General features: G+C 49.7%; 1 protein-coding gene across 1 annotated transcript; it reads left to right on the top strand.

Moving 5' to 3' along the window:
• Window positions 1–10,216: 10,216 nt before the first annotated feature.
• LOC140720722 (uncharacterized) lies at window positions 10,217–23,553 on the top strand. Its single transcript, XM_073035553.1, has 8 exons — window positions 10,217–10,253; window positions 13,402–13,521; window positions 16,050–16,166; window positions 18,310–18,474; window positions 20,647–20,789; window positions 21,130–21,194; window positions 22,630–22,815; window positions 23,449–23,553. The coding sequence occupies exons 1-7, from the start codon at window positions 10,217–10,219 to the stop codon at window positions 22,808–22,810; spliced, it is 828 nt and encodes a 275-aa protein (XP_072891654.1). The 3' UTR covers window positions 22,811–22,815; window positions 23,449–23,553.
• The last annotated feature ends 1,045 nt before the right edge of the window (window positions 23,554–24,598 follow it).

The following is a 24,598-nucleotide window of genomic DNA, read 5'->3' as shown; positions in this document are numbered from 1 at the left end:
AAGGTTTCAGTCCCTGCTCTGGGTATTGAGGAGTCTGATAGCTTGGAGGTAGATATTGTTACAAAGTCTGGACGTGAGAGTCCGAATGCTTCTGTGCCTTTTCCCAGACGGCAGGAGGGAGAAGAGTTTGTGTGAAGGGTGCGTGGGGTCCGGCGTAATGCTGTTTGCTTTGCGGATGCAGCGTGTAGTGTCAATATCTGTAATGGCGGAAAGAGAGAAGGAGGATGAGAGGAGTTATGACAGATGTATACAAAATATTAAGATGGTTAGATAGAGTTGACAGCCAGCGCCTCTTCCCCAGGGCACCACTGCTCAATACAAGAGGACATAGCTTTAAGAGAAGGGGTGGGAAGTTCAAAGGGGATATTAGAGGAATGTTTTTCACTCAGAGAGTGGTTGGAACGTCAAATGCACTGCCTGAGCCAGTGGTGGAGGCAGATACACTAGTGTAATTTAAGAGACTACCAGACAGGTATGTGGAGGAATTTAAGGTGGGGTGTTATATGTGAGGCAGGGTTTAAGGGTCTACACAACATGGTGGGCCGAAGGGCCTGTACTGTGTATTCTATGTTCTATGATCTATGTTATGTACCCTGGCCTAGGATTTAGAGCTTGTTTTTATGAACTAAGGAAATGATTGTGCTGAACGCTGAGTTATGGACAATAAACCGCAGCCTGACGTAACTATTGCTGTTGTGCAATGGTCCAGGGCCCGGTGGAGAGGAAATGAGATTGCACCCATTGTGGACCTATCGTGGAAAGGGACAAAGTACATCTGGTCAACGTTTTGGGCCCTGTGTAGATCCTTTAAGATGCTAAGATCCGGGATATTCAAATCATTTTGTAACCGGGTAATAGATAGGACTTATAGAGAGGCAGTTACACCCAAGGTGGAGGACACAGGAGACTGGGTGACAGATAGGACGGGGAAAGCGGACAGAGAGCCAGTGCAGAGTACCCCTGTGGTCATCCTCATCAGTAGCCCAGGTAAAGCACTTTAGATACAGTCGGGCAAACGAACTAATAGAGAGAAGGGTGTTTCAGTGTTCCAGTGGTCTGCCTCTTGACTCAGAAGGGAAAGGAAAAGAAGAGACACGCCTTGGTGATAGGGGATTCGTTAGTTCGGGGAACAGACAGGAGGTGCACGGTGCCAGAATGAGATTCCCGGATGGCCTGTTGCCTCCTGCGTGCCAGGGTCATGAATAGTTCAAACCGGATTCCCAGCATTCGGAAGTTCGAACGCCAAAAAGCCAAAAGCCTGTTTACTGAAGAAGTAGGATTATTTACATACTCCAATTTGTGTGGGAGAAGCATCAGTCATATGTATCAGTATCACAATGGAATAATGGGATTTACAGAGGCATCAGAGAGGAACTAGCCCAGGGAGAACGGACGGGGATAATGGCTGGGATGGCGGCAGAGCAGGGATGGCTGAAATGTCTGGTAATTGTTCACAATGAGCAGGATAGATATGTCCCACAGAAGAATTTCCCAAATGGCAGGCACTGGCAACTGACGCTGACAAAGGAAGTTAAGGACTGCAGTTAAGCCAATAAAAGGACATATCAGGTAGCAAAATTGCGTGGGAAAGCAGATGATTTGAAAGTTTTTAAAACCCCTCAAGGGACAACCAAAAGGCTATAAAATGGAATAAAAATGGAACATGATGACAAACTAGACAATAAAATAAAGCAGGATACCATAATTCATTTTCCTCGGTAATACTACCGTTAATGGGAAGGTGAGAGCTGTTATCAGGCCACTGGAAATTAATTCTGGTGAGGTATTAATGGTGACAAAAATGGCAGATGGACGGAATGTGTACTTTGCATTTGTCTTCACTGTGGAGGGAACCAGCCTTGCGCCAGAGAGCCATGAGTGTCCGGGAGCAGGAGTGAGGATCATTACGATTACAAAGGGCAATGTGCGAGTAACACTCAAAGGTGTTAAGGTGGATAGGTCACCTAGAGCAGACAGACTACATCTCAAATACCTGAGAGAGGTTTCTGAAAAGAAAGCGGATGCTTTGGTCCTGATCTTTGGAAATCACGTATCTCCCGGAGGACAGGAAGATTGCAAATGTCATTTCACTCTTAGAGAAGGAAGGGAGTCTAAAGAACTGAAATTAAAGGCCAGTCAGCCTAATCTCAGTTGTTGAGAAAGTGTTGGAGTCTATTTTTAAGGTTAAGCTTTCGGGGTTCATGGAGGGGAATGATAAAATAAGTTAAAGTCAGCATGGTTTCTGTTGAGGGAGATCTTGCCCGACAAATCTGTTAGAGTTCCTGGAAGAAGTAACCAACAGCCCGGGCAAAGGAGAGACAATGGATGCCATTTACCTGGATTTTCAGAAGGAATTTGATCAGGTTCAATACACGATGCTCCTTAACAAAATCCCGTGGCGTTCCGGGAAGGATACTGCCCTGGATAGAGGGATGTCTGTCAGGCAGGAGGCAGCGAGAGGGAATTACAAGGGCCATTTCTGGTTGGCTGCCTGTAACTAAAGCTTTTCCTCAGATGCCAGTGTTTGGATCGATATTTTCACATTGTTTGACAGTTATTTGGATCATGATTTGGACGGTTCTGTGGGAAAAGTTGCGCATGATATGAAGATAGGTGGAGGGGAAGCTAGTGTTGAGGAAGCAATGGGATTGCAACAGGACAGGACTTAGAGAGATTGGGAAAATGGGAAGGGAGTATCATATGGAACACAGTGTAGGGAGATGCATGATCATGCGTTTTGGTTAGAGGAATAATAGGGCAGACAATTATCTAAATGCGGAGACGTTTCAAACATCACAGGGGCAGAACGACTTGGATCCATTGTGCGAGACCCCAGAAGTTTAATTTGCAGTTTGAGTCTGGGGTAAGAAGGCAAATGCGATAGCGGTATTTATTTCAAAGGGAAATAAAAGGTGATAATTGCGAGGCTTTATAAGGCAACAACAAGGCCGCATTTGGAGTATTGGCAAGGGTCTGGGCCCCACCTGTCCGAAGGGATGTGCTGTCATTGGAGACAGTCCAGACGGGTTTAACGATGATAATTATGGAAATGAAGGGGTTAACATGTGGGGAGCGTTCGGCAACTATGTGCCTGCACTCATTTAAATGTAGAAGTTGAAAGGGCTAAACACGGTGGATGCGGGGCGGATGTTTCCGGTGGCGGGGATATGCAGAACTAGACGGCACATGCTCAGAGTTGCGGGACAACCTTTTAGAGTAGAAGCAAAGAGGAGAGTCTGTTGCCAGGGACAAGAGAATATGCGGAACGCTCTGCCACAAACCATGCTGGAGGCCAAGTGCAACGAGGCGGAATTTGACAGCTTTCTGATTGGGCAGGGCAAACAATTATACGGCGAGAAGGAATGTTGAGTGAGATCCGGGAGCAGCCATGAATGGAATGGAAAATCAGTTTCGATGGGCTGAATGGTCTTATGCTTCGCAATGCCTTCTGGTCGTATCATCTCCAATGTCAGCAAACCCTTTATTTTATAAGGGGACAAACACTGCTCATAATGCTACAAATGAGCCCACACTAGTGCCTTGTATAGTCTAAAAATTTGAAAAAAAATCTTTGATCTGATGTTGCGGTCATCTGGAAATGAATGCGAACATTGCGCTTGTCTTTCTCATCACCGACTCCACCTGTAAATTAACCTCGAGGGAATTCTGCAGCAGGACTCCCAAATTCGCTTTGCGCCGTGGATTATTATTTTTTTTTAAAGAAAATTGTCTACACTTTTATTTCTTCTGGCAAATTGCATGACCGTACACTTCCACGCACTGTATTCCATCTGCCAGTAGATTGCCCGTTTTTTCCTAATCTGTGTAAAACTTGTAACCTCTCTGCTACTTCAATACTACACCTGGATCGGAAATGTTAAGACCTATTTGCACGGTCTGTGGTTTCACGATGAGGAAATCAAACATTATTTTGCAGAGAGAGATGCAACGGCTCAGGATTTGGAGCTTGTTGATGAGAACTGAGGAAATGACTGTGCTGAACGCTGAGCTGTTGCCAATAAACCGCAGTTTGACAAGTATTGCTCTTGTCCAGATGGTCCCAGGCCCAGTGCAGAGCAAGTGAAATCGTGTTACTTGTAGGTTTCAGTGCTATGGATAGGGCGTATGAGGAGGGATTGCAGGGAGTTAGGTTCTAAGTTAAAGGGCAGGATGTCCGGGGTGGCGATCTCAGGATTGCTGCTCGTGCCACGTGATGGTGAGCCCAGAACCAGGAAAACTGTACAGCTGACAGTTATCGGTTCGAACCAGTTGCTGAGGGATGGGAGCCAGATTGCCAGAGCAGTTTATGTGTGGAGGCAGATGGTTGTAAGACCTCACTAAATATTCGGAATCATATGATTGAGCTCAGTGCAACTCCTGCCCTGAACTGCATACATTTCATTGCAGAAGAATTGTAGGAAAGGCGGATAATAAAGCTGATGATGAAGTAATTGGTTTAGAAACAGAGGCAATGCAGACTGAGGAATAGTTGATGACTGGGGGAAATTGCAGTCAATCGGCTGAGCTGCAACTTAAACGGTGGACAAAATGGAAAAGGATAAAATAAGATAATGAAAAGGATGAACACAGGACTGAATGTGTGGATTTTGAATGTGCTCGGTAACCATAACACAAAGCTGAACTTGCAGCACAGTTGCGGATTGACAGGTCTGATGTTGAGGGCATCACTGAATCATGGCTGAAAGACCATAGCTGGGAACTTAATGCCCAAGGATACACATTCTGTCGAGACCACAGCCGGGAATGTAGAGAGGGCGTCTAGTTCTGTTGGTAAAAAGGAAATCAAGTCGTAAGAAAGAGATGACATCCGAGCAACGGACACAAAATGCTGGAAGAACTCAGCAGGCCGGGCAGCATCTGTGGGAAAGAATACAGACGACGTTTCGGGCCCAGTCCTTTCAGCAGTGACCTAGGGTCGCTAGGTGTTGAATCGTAGAGGTCAGGGATATTGAAATGCTCGAGAAAAAAACATCTGATCGGAATTGTATACAGACACACAAAGAGGGGTCAGGATCCGGCCTACAAAATACAACAGGACACGGAAAATGCCAAAAGGGCAATGTCGCAATCGTCATGGGGGGCGACAGTATGCGGGTAGATTAGGAAAATCTGGTCGGTGCTGGATTCCAGGAGGGGTTTTTCCAGAGGGCCGACAATCTGGCTTTTAGAGAAGCTCGCGGCTGAGGCCAACTGGGTATCGGGTATTCTGGACTGGGTGTTGGTCAGTCAACCGTATCTGATTGGAGAGCTGGAGGTAAAAGAACACTCGGGGGCGAGTGATTATAACATCAAAAGTTTCATCCTTAAATTTGAGTAGAAGAGGCTCAACTCCAATGTATCAGTGCTACAGTGGGGGGAAATACAGATGTCTGAGGGAACAGTTGGCCAGAATCGGATGGAGAAGAGCCCTGGCAGGGATGACAGCACAGCAGCAATGGCTGGAATTTCTGGAAGCAATTTAGAAGGAACAGGACATGTACATTCGAAAGAGGAAGATCTATTCTCAAGGAAGGCTGGCACAATCGTGGCTAACAGACGAAGTCAAAGACCACATGAAAGTTAAAGAGAGGGCATATATTGGAAAAAAATTTTCTTGGGAAGTTGGGCGACTGAGAAGCGTTTAAAAACTAACCTAACGTAATTTAAAAAGAAACTAAAGAGGTAAAGATGGGATAGGAAATTAAGCTAGACAATAATTTTAAAGAGAATGCCTGAAGTTTCTTCAGATGGATGAAACGGAACGAGGTGGGGAGGTGGGTGTAGGACCGCTGGAAGATGATGCTCGACAGTTCGTAATGGTGAGAAAGAAACAACAGATGGACTGACACGAGTCTTCACTGTGGCAGACACGACCAGTAGGATGGAAGTTATAGGTGTCAGGGTGCCTGAAGTGAGAGAAGTTACCATCACTGGACAGAAGGTTCTTGCGATACTGAAAGGTCTGAAGTTAGTTGAGCCAGCTGGAGTTGGTGCTCTACACGCCTGGGCTCTGAGGTGGCTGAGGAGATCGTGGAGGCATTAGTAATGACCTTTCAATAATCATTAGATTCTGGAATGGTTCCTGAAGATTGGAAATTATGAATGATACTCCTTTCTTCAAGAACAGGGAAATGCAGAAGAAAGGAAACTCTAAGCCAGTTAGTCTGAGCTCAGCGGTTGGGAAGGTATTAGAGACCATTGTTAAGGAAACTCTGGGCCAGTTAGTCTGAGCTCAGCGGTTGGGAAGGTGTTAGAGTCCATTGTTAAGGAAACTCTAGGCCAGTTAGTCTGAGCTCAGCGGTTGGGAAGGTATTAGAGACCATTGTTAAGGAAACTCTGGGCCAGTTAGTCTGAGCTCAGCGGTTGGGAAGGTATTAGAGACCATTGTTAAGGATGAGGTCGCAGGGTATTTGGAGGCATATGGGAAAATCGGCCAGAGTTTCTTTGAGGGGAAAAGCTGCCTGATAAATCTGCTGTGATTTTTGATGAAATAACATGCAGATCCGCAAAGGAGAATCGTTTAATGTCGTGTTCTTTGGATTGTCAGAAGGCCTTTGAAAAGGTGCTACACATGAGGCTGATTAACAAGCTACGAGCTCATGGTATTGGAGTGAAAATTCAAGCATGTATAAAGCTGTGGCTATTTGGCAGGGGGCGAAGTGTGGGAATAAAGGGAAACGTTTTTTTTATCTGATTGACTGCCGGTGACTCATCCTGTTCCACTGGGTTTTGTGTTGATACTTTGCACATTCAGTGTCAATCATTTGGATAATAGAATTGATGGCTTTGTTGCAAAGATTGCAAACTACAGGAAGATAAATGGAGGGGCAGGCAGTTATAAGGAGGTAGAGAGTCTACAGATGGAATCGGACAAATTAGGAGAATGGTCAAAGAAATGGCAGATGAATACAGTGTTGGGAAATAAAAGGCCACGCATGTTGGCAGAAGAAATGAAAACGTAGACAATTCTGTAACTGTACAAAATAGGGAAAATACAAACGGAGGCTGACACTGACAGGGACTTGGGAGACCTTGTGAGGATTCCCTGAAGGTTAATTTGCATGTTGAGTCTGTGATCAGGAAGTCCAATGCCACGTGAGCATTTATTTCCAGGGAAATTTAACGCAAGGATTTCACGTTCTGAACTCATAAAGCAATGCTGAGGCGTCACGGGCAGTATTGAGACCAGACCTGGGCCGCTTATTTTACCAAGGCTGTGCGGAAACTGGAGAGGGTTTTAAAGGGGGTGCACAGAAATTATCCCGGGATGTAAAGGATTGTCATATGAAGAGCGTATGGTGGCTCTGGGTCGGTATTCAATGGAATTCAGAAGGATGAGGGGTGACCTCATTGAAACCTCTCGAATGGTGAAAGGTTTTGCTAGAGTGGATGTGTAGTGGATTTGCCGTGCGCTGGGAGAGTCAAAGACCAGAAGGTACAGCCTCAGAATAGAGGGACGGCCTTCATTCACGTCCTATCCCTCTGAGTTACAGTGAGTTCAGGCTCAGAGCCATGAAATGTTCCCCATATGACAAGCCATTCAATCCCGGAATCATTCTTGTGAACCGCCTTTGAACCGTCTCCGATGTAAACACATCCTTTCCTCGATCAGGGTCTGGAAACCGCCAACAACGCTCCGAATGAGGCCCCACCAGTGTCTTATAAAGTCTCAATATCTCAAACTTATTTATATATTCTGGACGACCCGAAATGTATGATATCATCACAATCGCCTTCTTCGCCGCCAATTCAATCTAAAACATAACCTTAAAGGAGTCATGCACGAGGTCTCCCAAATCAAAGATATTTCAGTTTTCTCTCCATTTAGATCCAGTCTGATGGTTGACCGAGGTCTGCAGATCCCTATTGAGGACATCATAGAGGACTGACACCTTGAGAGGGTTCACACACCTGAAGGACGTTCTGACGTTGTGCCTGAAACAGAGATGACAGAAGACGAGGTGTCCAGTCATCCCAGCCCTCTCTTTCACCACTGATCATCTCCATGAGCTCCTGACTCCTCTGCCATCTCCGTCACAGCCTACCTCGCCTAAACTCCTCCTAACTCAGTCACCCCTTTGCTCCACTGCACCCTTCTGCCTCATTCCCGACCTCCACGACACAACTCTCTGTTTGCTTCTACCGCTCCATCACCAACAGCCCTCCAGATCTCTGGCGACAACCCGGCCCCTCCTCTACAAATCTCCCTCTCTCTATTCACGGGATTCTTCAGGAGGATTGGGGAGTTTTGACGCCTGGTCTTACGTCATTTTCTACTCGATATCGGTCTCTCGTTTCTGAGCCTCTCCACAGTTCTGTGTAGATAGGCCGATTATTTGGTTCTTGTCGTGTGTTCAATGTCACCAACCCGGACCCGCCCACTCCTCGCCTCTCCTTCCTTCCTCTTCCCTCTGCAACACAACAGCTATCAGACACACACAGACACAGACGCGCCGTCTCCGAGGCAGACACATGAGTCAAGACTTCTGGAGCGGCCAGAGGTAAGGAGATGGTGGGTAAGGGAGGAATTGTGAGAGGGAGAGAAGGAGCGGGTGAGGGCTGAGGGTGCGAGTTGAGGGATACGGAGGGCGGGTGGTGAGGGAAGAGGGGAGGGAGGGACCAGTAGGGGAGAGGGAAAGAGGAAATGTGTGGGGGTGGGAAGGGGAAGCGAAAGAGGGTGTGGAGGGAAGGGAACGAGAAATGAAAAAGGCAGACGGAGTGAACGGGTGAGGAGGGTGGGTATTGGGGGAATAGGAGAAGGTGAGAGACGGCACGTGTGCCGAGTTAAGAAACACAAAACCCTACCCCACCCTCGAAAAGTCGGAAGGGGAAAGTGTAGTGGGATATGTGGAAGGAGAGCGAGTGGGATTAGAAGAGAAAAGGGGAATGGGAGAGAGAAAGGAAGGGAAGAAGGAAAGGAGAGAGTGATAAAAGCAGGAAGGTGGGAGCGGGAGAATGAGAGCGAGATGGATTGAGAGAGAGAGAGAGGGCGAGAGAGAGAGAGAGACAGAGAGAGAGAGACAGAGAGAGAGAGAGAGACAGAGACAGAGAGAGAGAATGCCGTGCGTTCAGGGAAGATAGAGGACAAGGAAGTCGAGTGCGTGCTGGGGTGTGTCCTTTGGCCAGTCACTCTCCAGATCTCTCTCCTCCCTCTATTTCTCATAAACCCGCCCCCGCCGCTCTCATCTCACTCAACCACCCTCTCTCACACACACAATCTCTCTCCTCCCCGCACTTCCTCTCTCATCTCTGTCCCTCTCTTTTTCGGCTGTTCATCAGGTGTTAGTGGACTACGGTGTCCCACTCCGGGTTTCCGGTCCCGAAGGTCCCATCCCTTTCAGGAGTTCAGAGACTCGACAGGATGGACGAGAGCGAGACCTACGCGAACATGCGGCTCACAGGAACGGACCCACAAGCTCCTTTGGGAGGTGAGTAGTGCAGAGAGAGGGAGAGAGGTTACCGCTGTCTCTAACCCCGGGAATATGAGATAATATAGCGTGGACGGAGCTACTCTCCATGGCTGACCCCGGGGATGTGGAGTGGTCGGTCGGTGCTGAGGGCGCTTTACTCGGTGTCTGACCCCAGGAGCTCATGACGAGTCGCTGTGAAGGGAGTTTTACGGCTGATTTATACTCTGCGTAGTAGCCTAAGGCGTAGCCTTTGCAAGTGGCCTGCGCCGTTGTGAGCATTTATATCTGTGCCTTGGTATGTCTGCGTCGCTCTGCAATTCACTACCCAAACGCTAGATGGCGGTGTGGTTTACATGCCTCCCAGTCACTGACCCGGGATCTGTGAAGGGACAGTGTGGAGCGAGCTGCACTGTGTTTCTGTCTAAGAAATGTGTGATAGGACTGTGTGGAGAGGGTTTCTCTCTGTGCCTCAACCGTGAGTGTGTTGTGTGAAGGTGTGGAGGGAGATTCACTCTGCGTCTGACCCCGGGAATGTGTGGTGTGACGGTGAGGAGGAAGCCTCTCCTAGATTCTCACCCTCAGATGCTCTGTCTCCAGCTGAACCGGATGTATCGTACGCGCAACTGAATATCACGGCCACCTCGGCGCGCCGGGTCCGGAGAGATGGAGGTCAGTTTCATCTTTGTTGGTTTGACTGTGTTTAGGTGACGTGTCGATTCCTTTCGAGGGATCTCAGGGCAAACGTACAGTTGACCCCGATAATCCGCTGCTGCAGAATACGTCAGAGGGAACGCGTGATATAGACCATGATGAGGGAGCTCTGTGGGAGGGTCGGTGTGGAAGGTGCATCGTGAGGGGATGTGTGGACAGAGCCCTGTGGGATGGGGTGAGGAGGGAGCTCTGTGGGAGGGTCGGTGTGGAGGGTGCCTTCGTGAGGGGATGTGTGGACAGAGCCCTGTGGGATGGGGTGAGGAGGCAGTGCTGTGGGAGGGTCGGTGTGGAGGGTGCATCGTGAGGGGATGTGTGGACAGAGCCCTGTGGGATGGGGTGAGGAGGCAGTGCTGTGGGAGGGTCGGTGTGGAGGGTGCATCGTGAGGGGATGTGTGGACAGAGCCCTGTGGGATGGGTTGAGGAGGCAGTGCTGTGGGAGGGTCGGTGTGGAGGGTGCCTTCGTGAGGGGATATGTGGACAGAGCCCTGTGCGATGGGGTGAGGAGGCAGTGTTGTGGGAGGGGGCGCTGAGGAGGGGATTCTCTGGGAGGCGTGTAGTGGTGGGTGTGGCGTCGAATTCGGTGAGGAGGATTTGCTGTGGGAGTGGTCGCTGAGGGGTAAAGGACATTGAGGAGGGAGCACGGTGGGGAGCACGGAGCGAAGGGAACGCCGTGGGAGGGCTCGGAGAGGAGGGACCTCTGTGGGAGGGTCGATAAAAAGGAAACAGCATTGGAGGGGTGGTGATGAGGGAGGGTCATGGACGAAGCGGAAAGGAGGCAGCGCTGTAGAAAATTTGAACGAATCTCTCAACTTGCGAACCACCTTTCTCTCTCCTCTGATCTCTCTGTCTCCCTCTCTCTCTCCTCCTTTCCGCGATTTCCCTCCCTTCTTCCCCTCCTTTTTCTCCTCTCCTCTGCCTTCCACCACCCTCCCCCCACACATCATTTAATCCACTCTCAACCTCTCCATCTTTTCCACCTCTTTCTCCCACTTCCCTCCCTTGCCCCTCTCTCTGCCCACTCACTCTAATTTCGCACAACTATCGAAAATCCCTATATCTCTCTATATCGGGATATCTCCTCATGCCCTTTTCCCTCTCCTCTTCCAACCTATTCCCCTTCTCCCTAATTTCAACCTCACTCCCCTTCCCTCACTTGCCCAACTCTCCAAACTCGCCCGTCTATCACACTCCCCCTATCTCCCTTCCTCACCCTCGCACTCTCCTTCGCACTCTTTCCCTCATTCAATGCTCATTCTCTCACCTCCGGCTATGTCCGCCCACCTCTCAAACTGTTCAGTCCACTTCGCCCCATTTTCCGCTTATCTCCCGCTCCGCAACCTCTTCTCTCTATCTTTGCATTCCCCTTTTCCCCTCTCTCACAATCTCTCTTTTTCTTCCTCTGTTCCTTACCCTCTCGGTATCCCACTTTTACTCTAACCTCACTCTCCTATCTCCCTCTGCTCTCTTTGCTCTCTATCGTCCCTCTCCATCCCCTCACTCTTACCCTCTACCTCCGCTCTCTCTTCCTCTGCCTCCGTCTCTCCGTCTCCCCTAACCATTCTCATTCCAATTCTCTCTCTTCTATTTTCCCGCTCATTACCTCTATCGCTCACCACTGTCTCCCCCTCTCTATCCATCTATCATCCTCTCTCCCCCCGTGTTCCCCGTTCCCTCACATTCTTTCTCCCTGCCTCTCATCTTCCCCCTTTACTTAACCCATACTTTCCCTACTCTCCTTTCCCCTTTTCGTGCTCCCTCTCTCTGCCCTCACTCCTCCTTCTATCACCTTCTCTCTTATCGTGATATAAACCATGATGAGGGAGCTCTGTGGGAGGGTCGGTGTGGAAGGGGTGCACTTGGACGTACGGTGAGCATTCAGCACATTGGAACTGGGGGGCGGTGTTTGGTGTGGATGGTGCCTTCGTGAGGGGTTGTCTGGACAGAGCCCTGTGGGATGGGGTGAGGAGGCAGTGTTGTGGGAGGGGGCGCTAAGGAGGGGATTCTCTGGGAGGTGTAGAGTGGTGGGTGAGGCGTGGAATTCGGTGAGGAGGATTTGCTGTGGGAGTGGTCGCTGAGGGGTAAAGGACATTGAGGAGGGAGCACGGTGGGGAGCACGGAGCGGAGGGCACTCCGTGGGAGGACTCGGTGAGGAGGGACCTCTGTGGGAGGGTCGATAAAAACGAAACAGCATTGGAGGGGTGGTGATGAGGGAGGGTCATGGACGAAGCGGAAAGGAGGCAGCGCTGTAGAAAATTTGAACGAATCTCTCAACTTTCGAACCACCTTTTTCTCTCTGATCTCTCCGTCTCCCTCTCTCTCTCCTCCTTTCCGCGCTTTCTCTCCCTTATTCCACTCCCTTTTCTCCTCTCATCTGCCTTCCAACACCCTCCCCCGCACACATCTTTCATTCCCCTCTCAACTTCTCCATCTTTTCCAGCTCTTTCACCCACTTCCCTCCCTTGCCCCTCTCTCTGCTCACTCACTCTAATTTCGCACATCTATCAAAAATACCTATATCTCTCTCTATCGGGATCTCTCCCCATGCCCTTCCCCCTCTCCTCTTCCAACCTATTCCCCTTCTCCCCAATTTCAACCTCTCTCCCCTTACCTCACTTGCCCAACTCTCCAAACTCGCACCTCTTTCACACTCCCCCTTTCTCCCTTCCTCAGCCTCGCACTCTCCTTCGCACTCTTTCCCTCATTCAATGCTCATTCTCTCACCTCCGGCTATCTCCGCCCCCCTGTCAAACTGTTCACTCCCCTTCGCCCCATTTTCCGCATCTCCCGCTCCGCAACCTCTTCTCTCTATCTGTCCCTTCTCCTTTTCCCCTCTCTCACAATCTCTCTTTCTAATCCTCTGTTCCTTACCCTCTCGGTATCCCACTTTTCTTCTACACTCACTCTCCTACCTCCCTCTGCTCTCTTTGCTTTCTCTCGTCCCTCTCCCTCCCCTCACTCTTACCCTCTACCTCCGCTCTCTCTTCCTCTGCCACTCTTTCCGTCTCCGCTAAATATTCTCATTCCAATTCTCTCTCTCCTATATTCCCGCTCATTGCCTCTCTGCTCACCACTGTCTCCTCTTCTCTATCCATCTATCATCCTCTCTCCCCCCCCCGTGTTCCCCGTTCCCTCACATTCTTTATCCCTGACTCTCATCCTTCCCCCTTTTACTTAACCCACACTTCCCCTACTCTCCTTTCGCCTTTCTCCGCCCCCTCTCTCTGTCCTCACTCCTCTTTCTATTACCTTCTCTCTATTCCTCCCTCGCTTTGGGTTCCAGGCGGACTGAGCTCCACCTACGCAGAGGTGAACTTTCCGAACGACGAGCCCGTCATCGATGAGGATCAGGCTCCTCCCATTGCCGCGGGACCCCGTGAGCTGCCAACCAATGCCCAAACAGGTCAGAGTTCACAATTATGACGTCACTGTGGACAGATCATACGTTATATGCAGACCTGTGTGTGTTTTTGTAAATGCTGCAAATTTCTCTCCTTCATCCACTTTCCTAGCATCTCGTTCCACATACCGACCACCATTTGGGTACAAAAATTAGTTACTTGGGTGCCCAATTAAATTTCTTTCCTCTCTCACCTTCGCCGTGTACGCTCTGGTCCGTGACTTAGCTGATGTGACCCACATGGTTTTGTACACCTCTGTAAGGTCACCCGTACGCTCCAACGAACAAAGCCCCTCTGTGAGGTCACCCGTACACTCCAACGAACAAAGCCCCTCTGTGAGGTCACTCCTAGGATCCAAGGAATCAAGTCCTGAACTGCCCGACATCACTTCATAACTCAGTCCCTCGAGCTCGGGCAACATCCTGGTAAATCTCCCTCTGCACTCTTTCCAGCTCAGTTACATCTTTCCGCAAGCAGGGCGAACCAAGACTGAGCATCGAAATCCGAGTGCCTCCTCGCCGACGTCTTGTACAACTGGGATGTGACCTCCCGACTCCCGTACTCAGTGTCCTGACTGATAAAGGCAAACGTGTCGAACATCTTCTTCACCAGCCTGTCGACCTGTGACTCCCGTCCTCCTACAGACTCCTTCATTCCTCAAAGCTCCCCGTCCTCCTACAGACTCCTTCATTCCTCAAAGCTCCCTGTCCTCCTACAGACTCCTTCATTCCTCAAAGCTCCCCGTCCTCCTACAGACTCCTTCATTCCTCAAAGCTCCCCGTCCTCCTACAGACTCCTTCATTCCTCAAAGCTCCCTGTCCTCCTACAGACTCCTTCATTCCTCAAAGCTCCCTGTCCTCCTACAGACTCCTTCATTCCTCAAAGCTCCCCCTCCTCCTACAGACTCCTTCATTCCTCAAAGCTCCCCGTCCTCCTACAGACTCCTTCATTCCTCAAAGCTCCCCGTCCTCCTACAGACTCCTTCATTCCTCAAAGCTCCCCGTCCTCCTACAGACTCCTTCATTCCTCAAAGCTCCCTGTCCTCCTACAGACTCCTTCAATTCCTCAAAGCTCCCTGTCCTCCTACAGACTCCTTCATTCCTCAAAGCTCCCCGTCCTCCTACAGACTCCTTCATTCCTCAAAGCTCTCTGTCCTCCTACAGACTCCTTCATTCCTCAAAGCTCCCCGTCCTCCTACAGACTCCTTCATTCCTCAAAGCTCCCCGTCCTCCTACAGACTCCTTCATTCCTCAAAGCTCCCTGTCCTCCTACAGACTCCTTCATTCCTCAAAGCTCCCCGTCCTCCTACAGACTCCTTCATTTCTCAAAGCTCCCCGTCCTCCTACAGACTCCTTCATTCCTCAAAGCTCCCTGTCCTCCAGCAATCTTCACGTCGTCTGCAAACAGCAACAGGCGTATTAATTCAAGCATCCTAGTCTTTTACATAATAGAAGAATAATCGGTCACAACAAGACACTGTGGAACAACACAGGACACCGTCAGCCAACATGTAAAACCTACAGCACAGCACAGTTCCTTCGGCCCACAAAGTTGTGCCGAACATGTCCCTACAATAGAAATTACTAGATTTCCCGTTCGCCCTCTATTTTTCAAAGTTGCATGTACCTGTCCAGAAGTCTCTTGAAAGACCCTATTTCTGTGTGGGGTATCTATCCATGTTTCTATAAAAGACCCGAGGGTATCTTACCCTAATTGAGGTACAACGTTGGGAAAATGTATACGTACACACATTAGTGGGAGAAATGAACGGGCGGACTATTGTTTAGATGGACAGAAAATTCCAATGCAGAAGTGCAAAGGGACTTGGATACCCTGAAGGTCATTCTCCAGTTTGAGTCGGGGGTGGAGAAGGCGAGTGCAATGTTGCCATTGATTTCTAGAGGTACAGAATACAAGAACAGGGATGTGATGTTGAGGCACTCGGAGACCACACTTGGAGTATTCTCTGCGGTTTGGGGCTCCTTATGGATGTGCTGACATTGGAGAGGTTTCAGGGAAGATTCACCAGAATGGTTCCAGGAATGAGAGGGTTACTGTATGAGGAACATCTGGAGCTTTTGGGCTGTATTCCCTGGAGTTCAGGAGACTGAGGGGGGGGGGATCTCACAGAAACTTTCCGATTGTTAAAAGGCCTGAACAGATTAGATATAGTAAGTTATTTCCCATTATAAGGGAGTCTAGGACAAGAGGTCACGACTTCAGGATTGAAGATGGTCCATTTAGAACAGAGATGCGGCTAAATTACGTGTTAGTCAGAGACTGGTAAAGCTGTGGAATTTGTTGCCACAAGCGGCTGTGGAGGCCAAATCATTTGGTGCATTTAAGGCAGAGATCGATAGTTTCTTGATTAGCCGGGATATCGAAGGGTATTTGCAGTATGCAGCGGGAGTGGGGATGACGGAAGGATTTGTTCAGCCCATGATTGAATGGCGGGGCAGAATTGAATAACCGAATGGCCTACTTCTGCTACCATATCTTATGCTCTCATGGTCTTGTGGTCTCTCCACAGCTGCGCATGAACAGCAGCCGAAAGTGAAGATCGGAAATGAACCGTTCCGTCAGATCTGCCTACTCTGCCTAGTTATAGGCGTCTTCCTCGTGATAGTGGCCGGTCTCTCGATCCATGGTGAGTGGAATGGTCTCCCGCTGGAGTCAGACCATAAATAAAGAGAGTGGAATGAATTGTTAACCGTGATAAAAGCACGGCATTTACCATAACAAAATCAAGACTCGTCCTGAAACGCCATTCACTATAACATCAACAACGCTGTCAGGGTCATGACGTTCAACGAGACACAAATACACTCCTAACCGCGACACTGACACGACCATCGCCGTCACACACACACACACACACACATGGCTGTTACACTGACCGCAACGTGCCCCTCGCTGTAACATCGACATGCCCCTGAACGTGTCACTGATAAATCCCTCAAGCGACACCGACACAAACCTCACAGTGACACCGACACGCTATTCACCGTGACACTGAGACACCGTGACACCTTCACGCTCCTCAGCGTGATCCGCTCCGCACCGCATCGTGAAAAAGACTCAGAGACAGTATCGCTCCTCAGCATAAAAACCGATGCACCGCTCGCTCAGGCAATTCCCCACACCTCACCCTGACACAGGCAAACCCCTTAACATGATACCGACACCTAAATTCACAATGACACCGACATAGTACACTCTGTGACACGGACACACACCTCACCGTGACCCTCTCACACCCACCGTGGCCATGACATGTCTCTCACCGTGACACAGACATACCCCGCTCTATGAGACCAGCACACCACACACCATGACACAGATACTCCACCCACGGTGACACCACAAGCCCCCCACACAGACATTTTCCTCGACTTGACATCGAGATACAGTTCATTGGGATCCGGCACACCTCTCGCCGGGGCACAGAATCTCCTCACAGTTTCCTCACACGCCCCTCACAGCAAATCGGACATGTCCAGCATGATACTGACGCAGACCCCCATTGTAACATCAGCATCTTCACCGGGACATTGATATACACCCTAGTGTGACACAGACACGTCCCTCACAGCAAATCGGACATCCAGCCTAATACTGACGCAGACCCCCATTGTAACATCAACAACATCTTCACAGGGACATTGATACACACCCTAGTGTGACACAGACACGTCCCTCACAGCAAATCGGACATGTCCAGCATGATACTGACGCAGACCCCCATTGTAACATCAACATCTTCATCGGGACATTGATATACACCCTAGTGTGACACAGACACGTCCCTCACAGCAAATCGGACATGTCCAGCATGATACTGACGCAGACCCCCATTGTAACATCAACATCTTCACCGGGACATTGATATACACCCTAGTGTGACACAGACACGCCACTCAAGGTGGCGCCGGCGCCTCTCACTGTGCCATCAGCACCTCCTTCACTGTGACACCCTTCACCGTGACACTGACACAACAAAATAATAATGGTGCATAGCTCCCTGAAGGTGGAAGCTCATGTGCATAGGGTGGTGAAGAAAGCTTTTGGTATGCTGGCCTTTAAAAATCAGAGCATTCAGTATAGGAGTTGGGGTGTAATGTTAAAATTGTACAAGTCATTGGTGAGGCCAAATTTGGAGTATTGTGTACTGTTCTGGTCACCGAATTATAGGAAATATGTCAACAAAATAGAGAGAGTATAGAGAAGATTTACTAGATTGTTACCTGGGTTTCAGCACCTGAGTTACAGGGAAAGGCTGAACAAGTTAGGTCTTCATTCTTTGGAGCGTATAAGGTTGAGGGGGGACTTGATAGAGGTATTTAAAATTATGAGGGGGATAGACAGAGTTGACGTGGATAGTTTTTTTTTTCCATTGAGAGTAGGGGAGATTCAAACAAGAGGACATGAGTTGAGACTTAGGGGGCAAAAGTTAAGGGGTAACACGAATTTTTTTTTTTTACTCAGCGACTGGTTGCTGTGTGGAATGAGCTTCCAGTAGAAGTGGTAGAGGCATGTTCGGTATTGTCATTTAAAGTAAAATTGGATAGGTATGTGGACAGGAAAGGAATGGAGGGTTATGGGCTGAGTGCAGTGCGGTGGAAATAGGTGTGAGTAAGCGTTGGGAACGGACTAGAAGGGCCGAGATAGCCTGTTTCCGTGCTGTAATTGTTATATTGTTACATGGTTATAATCTCCGTGACCCGTTCGGTAGCGTGACGCTGACTCACGTGTCACTTCAAACGCTAAACTTCCTTTACCATCTCTCTCAGTATCACAGATTCGTCAGTCTAAGGAAACCTACCACCGTAACTACCATGAGTTAAACTCAACCCTTCAATCCAAGCTTTCTACGCTCAACTCTAATCTGTCCGACCTTAAACAAATGCACAGCTATCTCCGTCACCAGTTCTGTGAATTGTTGACCAGCAGAAGAGGTGAGGCATCATCCCCCTCTTTCACCCACTCCTCATCACAGGGAAGGCATAGAGAGAGAAAGCGTCACTCTGTGCTTGATATTGGGAGGTGGGAAGAGATGGTATGGAGGGTGATTCACTCTGTGTTTGACCCGGCGAGTGTGTGATGGGGCCGTGGAGAGAGAGATTCACATTGTGCCTGATCAAGCTGTGTGTGATTGGTCTTTGTAGAGGATCTAAATTCTGTTGTCTGACCCCGGGAGTTTGTGAGGGACGGTGTTGAGGGAGTTTTCCTCTGTGTATGACCCCGGGAGTGTGTGAGGGGCGGTGCTGAGGGAGCTTTACTCTGTGTCTGACCCCGGGCGTGTGTGAGGGGCGGTGTGCAAGGAGTAGCACTCAGAATCTGACCCCGGAAGAGTGTGACAGGGCGGTGTGCAGGAAATTTCACCACGTCTGACCGCTGGAATGAGTGTCTGTGTCTGACTCCGAGAGTGTTTGATGGGATATTGCAGATGGAAGCTTCACTCCACGTCTGACCCCGGGCGTTTATAAAAGGCAGTGTGCACGGAGCTTCATTCCACGTCTGACCCCGGGTGTTTATAAAAGGCAGTGTGCACGGAGCTTCACTCCACGTCTGACCCCGGGCGTTTATAAAAGGCAATGTGCACGGAGCTTCACTCCACGTCTGACCCCGGGCGTTTATAAAAGTCAGTGTGCATGGAGCTTCACTCCACGTCTGACCCCGGGCGTTTATAAAAGGCAGTGTGCACGGAGCTTCACTCCACGTCTGACCCCGGGCGTTTATAAAAGGCAGTGTGCATGGAGCTTCACTCCACGTCTGACCCCGGGCGTTTATAAAAGGCAGTGTGCACGGAGCTTCACTCCACGTCTGACCCCGGGCGTTTATAAAAGGCAGTGTGCACGGAGCTTCACTCCACGGCTGACCCCGGGCGTTTATAAAAGGCAGTGTGCACGGAGCTTCACTTCACGTCTGACCCCGGGCGTTTATAAAAGGCAATGTGCACGGAGCTTCACTCCACGTCTGACCCCGGGCGTTTATAAAAGGCAGTGTGCATGGAGCTTCACTCCACGTCTGACCCCGGGCGTTTATAAAAGTCAGTGTGCATGGAACTTCACTCCACGTCTGACCCCGGGCGTTTATAAAAGGCATTGTGCATGGAGCTTCACTCCACGTCTGACCCCGGGCGTCTATAAAAGGCAGTGTGCACGGAGCCTCACTCCACATCTGACCGCCGGAGTGTATAAAAGGCAGTGTGCACGGAGCTTCTCTCCACGTCTGACCTCTGGCGTTTATAAAAAGCAGTGTGCACGGAGCTTCACTCCACGTCTGACGCCTGGAGTGTGTGATGGGTCCGTGGAGGGAGAGATTCAATCTGCGTCTGGCCATGTTAGTGTGTGATAGGACGGTGCAGGGATCTTAAATCTGTGTCTCACCCCGTATATGTATGATGCGACTCTGTGTTTGACACAGTGTGCGTGTGATGAGAAGCTAGGGCGGGAATGGGGGTGGGTGAGAGTTTGTGGTCGTGTGTGTGTCTGACACATGGAACGGTGACGCATGCCTGGAGAGGAGAAATGATAGAGGTATACAAGATATTAAGTGGAATAAATAGAGTGGGTAGCCAGCGCCACTTCCCCAGGGCACCACTGCTCAACACAAGAGGACATGGCTTTAAGGTAAGGGGAGGGAAGTTCAAGGAAGATATTAGAGGAAGGTTTTACTCTCAGAGAGCTGTTGGTGCGTGGAATGCACTGCCTGAGTTAGTGGTGGAGACAGATACACTAATGGAATTTAAGAGACTATCCGACAGGTACATGGAGGAAATTAAGGTGGGGTGGGGGGGTTATATGAGAGGCGGGGTATAAGTGTCGGCACAACATTGTGGGCCACAGGGCCTCTACTGTGCTGTACTATTCTATGTTCTATTCACTCTGTGACTTGACCCCAGGAGTGTGTGATGGATGGTGTGGAGGGAACCTCACTGTGTCTGATCCTTGTTAATTTACGATGGGACGTTGCGGAGGGATATTCACTCTGCGCCTGACTTCAGTGCGCGTGATGGGGCTGCGTGGAGGGAATTTCGCTCTGTGTGCGATCCCCGGTGTGTGTGATGGGGAAGTGTGAAGGGAGTTTCACTCTTTGTGTCACTGTTCTTTGTCCCTGATTTTCAGAGCAAACGTGTTCCAAGAACTGGGTCACAAATAAAGACCGGAGTTATTACGTATCCACGATAGAAACATCTTTCCAAAAAGCGATTCAAGAATGTTCAAACCGTTATTCAAGGCTGCTGGAAATCAATTCAAGGGATGAAGCGGTATGTGTCACAGTACGAGAAGCTCCCACAGTAACACAGGAATCATTACACACTCGAGGGATCCGACACAGAGTGAATCTCCCTCCCCACCGCCCCAACACACACTCCTGGGATCAGGCACAGAGTGTATCTCCCTCCCCACCGTCCCATCTCACACTCCCCGAGTCAGACACAAAGTGAATCTCCCTCCACACCGTACCATCACACACTCACGGGGTCAGACACAGAGGGAATCTCCCTCCACACCGTCCCATCACAGATTCCGGTTATAATCAATAGAGAGAAGGTACGTAGATCGTTTTCATTTCTTGGCATTAATCAAGTAAATTTACCTTCCCAGCTCTTTGTATCCCACAATCTTCTGGACAACGACTCTGGATTCTGGATTGAAAAATGCGAAAACGGGTGAGATTATCACTAATCTGTGGGGTGAAAATTGGTTATTGACGTAGTCCTGACGGGAGAAAATGGGATTAGTTTACGGACTGAAGTAGTTTTGTCGTAAAAGGGAGGGGCATTGAGAATTGTTTGTAGACTGTACGTTGGTAGGGGTTAGCGTGGTACAATGGGAACATTTTGGGGCCGACCCGTGTCTGTAGGGGAAGGACACTGCAGTGGGAATATTTCGGAAACTGCCAGGGGTAGTGGGGAGTGATCAGTGACAGAGATTATTTTGGCCCTGACCCATGTGAGTGATTACAGCGCGGTGCAGTGGGATCATTTTGGAGATAGTTCCGGGCTTTGATGAATGGAGCAACAGTGGGAATAGTTTAGTGAACGACACGGATCTGTGGGGTGAGAGTAGGACAACTGGAGTAGTTTGGAGACCGATGCAGGGCGGTGGCACACAGTGGGGTTAACGGAATTAGTTTGCGAACTGAGGCAAGGATATGGGGGAGAGGGTGCCAGTGGTATAAGTCTGGAGGCGTACCAGAGGCGATGGGGAGAGCGCGGTGTAGTGGGATATGTCGGGAGACAGACACGAAGGTCTGGGTAGAGGATGGGGCAACGAGATGAACCTGGAACCACACAGGGCTGAGGAAAGAGTGTGGAACAGTGGGATTCATTTCGGGACAGCCATAGGTCTGTGGGGAAACGATGGGACCGTGGGGTTTGTTCGGGGACTGAAATAGATCGGGGGGGAGGGTGGGCCTGTTCGATTCGTAGGGGGACTGAAAGGGGACTGTGGTGAGAAAGCGGTTCGGTGGGTTTAGTTTGGGGGCTACGGGGCTGTGGGGATACATCGGGTCAGTACAATTAGTTAGGGAACTGACGCAGGATTGTGGGGAGACATTGGGACCGTGGTATTTTTCTGGGTACCGGCCCGGGGATGTGGGGAGAGAGTGGTTGAGTGGGATGAGTTTGGGAATCGAAAGGGGACTGTGGTGAGAAAGCGGTTCGGTGGGATTAGTTTGGAGGATACGGGGCTGTGGGGAAACATCGGGTCAGTACGATTAGTTAGGGAACTGACTCAGGATTGTGGGGAGACATTGGGTTAGTACGATTAGTTAGGGAACTGACTCAGGATTGTGGGGAGACATTGGGTCAGTACGATTAGTTAGGAAATTGACTCAGGATTGTGGGGAGACATTTGGTCAGTACAATTAGTTAGGGAACTGACTCAGGATTGTGGGGAGACATTGGGACCGTGGTATTTTCTGGGTACCGGTACGGAGCTCTGGGGAGAGAGTGGTTGAGTGGGATGATTTTGGGGACTCACACAGGCAATTTGGAGAGATCGAAATAATGGGATTTGCTTGGGGGCGGTCTCCGCTCGGGTTCTCTACTGCAGCTGTTTTGTTTTTTTTCTCTGATGGAATTGTTTAACACTCCTGGATAGGAATGTGGGCCACAGTCTCCTGTACAAGGGGTCCTCTGAATCGCCCGTCTGCAGTCAGTGCGTAAGGAGTAACCCTTGTGATGGTAATTGGAGTTTCATCTGCGAGAGGTCGGCAACTTTGTTCCCGGATGTTCCTGAAAAGATCCAGGATCTCTGTCAACAGCCAGTGGAGTCGACATGAATCAAGTGACTACCCCCATTTTCTCCTTCTCTCCCCTTCACTCTCACTCCTAAATCCTGTCAAATTCCCTCCCCACCCTCTCTGCCCCTCCCTCCTACTCCATCTCCTCCTCTTGTCGCCATCATATTCTCCGCACCAGACACCGACAAACCCCTCTCGCCGTCTATCCCCTTCGTTCTCGCCATTCCCCCCGTCCCGCTCTTCCCCGCTCCCTCTACCCCTCAGCTCCCCTTATTCCCTGGAACTTTCTCCGCCCGCACTTTCTCTGCTCCCTCTGGACTCTTCTTTCACCTCTCTCCCTTTCCCTCCTCAGGAACTCTCTACCTCCACTTCCTGTTTAATCTAAACCCTCGGTCTCCCTGATCTCTCACTCTCTTTCTGTTTTCCACTCACTCTCACCACAATCCTGTGCCGCCTGGTTCTCGATAACCCAACCCTGGGTGAAGGTCTGTGCTCATTCCCTCTGTCTGTGCCCCTCTCGTGTTTATGGAACTCTGTAAGGTTATAACTCCGCTCCAGGGAAGAAAGTCCCAACCTTCCCTCCCTCCCACCATAACTCAGTCCTCCGAGTTCAGGCAATATCCCCGTAGAACTCCCTGTACAATATATCCAGTTCACTTGCATTTTTCCTAAAGCAGGGCGGCCTCACCGACATCTTGTACCACGGCAACGTGACCTCCCGACTCCTGTACTCAGTGTGACTGGTGAAGACCAGCGTGCCAAGTGTCTTGTCCACCCTACCGGATGTTTTCCAGCGGAATCGCTATTTCAATTATTATCTGAAACTTATATAACCTGGAATTTGTTATTTTGCAGCATCGATCCGGCGCAAAGATGTAGAATCAATGTAAATTGCAAAAAAATAAATAAAATAAAAACCTGAAAAATTTGGAGGTGGTGCACATCCGTTGGAAAACGTGGTGCTGGAGGGCAAGGAGGTGTTTCCGAAGCGTTGAGTGTTCAGGCTTCTCTACCTCCTGCCCGATGGTGGTATTGAGCAGAGTGCTTGTCCCGGGGTGAGGGGCCTCGCTGATGGATGCCCCCTTCTCGAGGCATCGCATCTTGAAGATGTCCTCGATGCTGAGGAAGGTGGTGCCTTTGACGCTGGTTGAGTCTCCATTCCTCTGCACCCTCCGGTGACTCTGTCCCTTGCGAGGTTTATGCAACTCTGTAAATTTACAACTACTGTCGAGGGAATAAAGTCTCAACCTTCCCTCCCTCCCACCATAACTCACTCCTCTGGGTTTCGGCCATATCCCCGCAGCCTCCACACCAGACGGCGATGCTACAAGTCTGAATGCTCCCAACGTCCATCTGTAAACATTTCCTGGTATTCAGTAAAAGGCAAAATCTTCTCAATTTCCTGACGTTGCAACACCTTCTGTAATGAGAGAGCTATGGGTGACGGTGAAGGGAAGTGTAGATTATGGTCTGGAATACACTCAGACTCAGAGTAGAAATGAACAAGACGACGGTGACAGAAATCAAAGATTAGATCACAATCTGCAGCGTTGGAAATGCTAATACAGCACGAGCTCTTTAACTGCTGCCAGGCAATAATTGGCAGTCGGAGCCTTAAAGGGAAAATGACAGCTAACTACACTCCTTGAAATGGAGGTTCCGAATCTTGGATGCCTGCCGATGAAGACACTTTCTTCGTGTTTACATGCCCAATGTAGATCCTCTGAGATGCTGACACTCAGCAACACAGGAACTTCAAATACGATCATAGGATAGAGAGGCAGAATTAAGCTCTTTGGCCCATCGGGTCTGCTCCGCCATTTCATG

Source organism: Hemitrygon akajei, unplaced genomic scaffold (assembly GCF_048418815.1).
Source record: "Hemitrygon akajei unplaced genomic scaffold, sHemAka1.3 Scf000046, whole genome shotgun sequence".
Classification (NCBI taxonomy): Eukaryota; Metazoa; Chordata; class Chondrichthyes; order Myliobatiformes; family Dasyatidae; genus Hemitrygon; species Hemitrygon akajei.
Note: the sequence above shows the minus strand (reverse complement) of the source record. Positions and strands in the feature narration are given on the sequence as shown.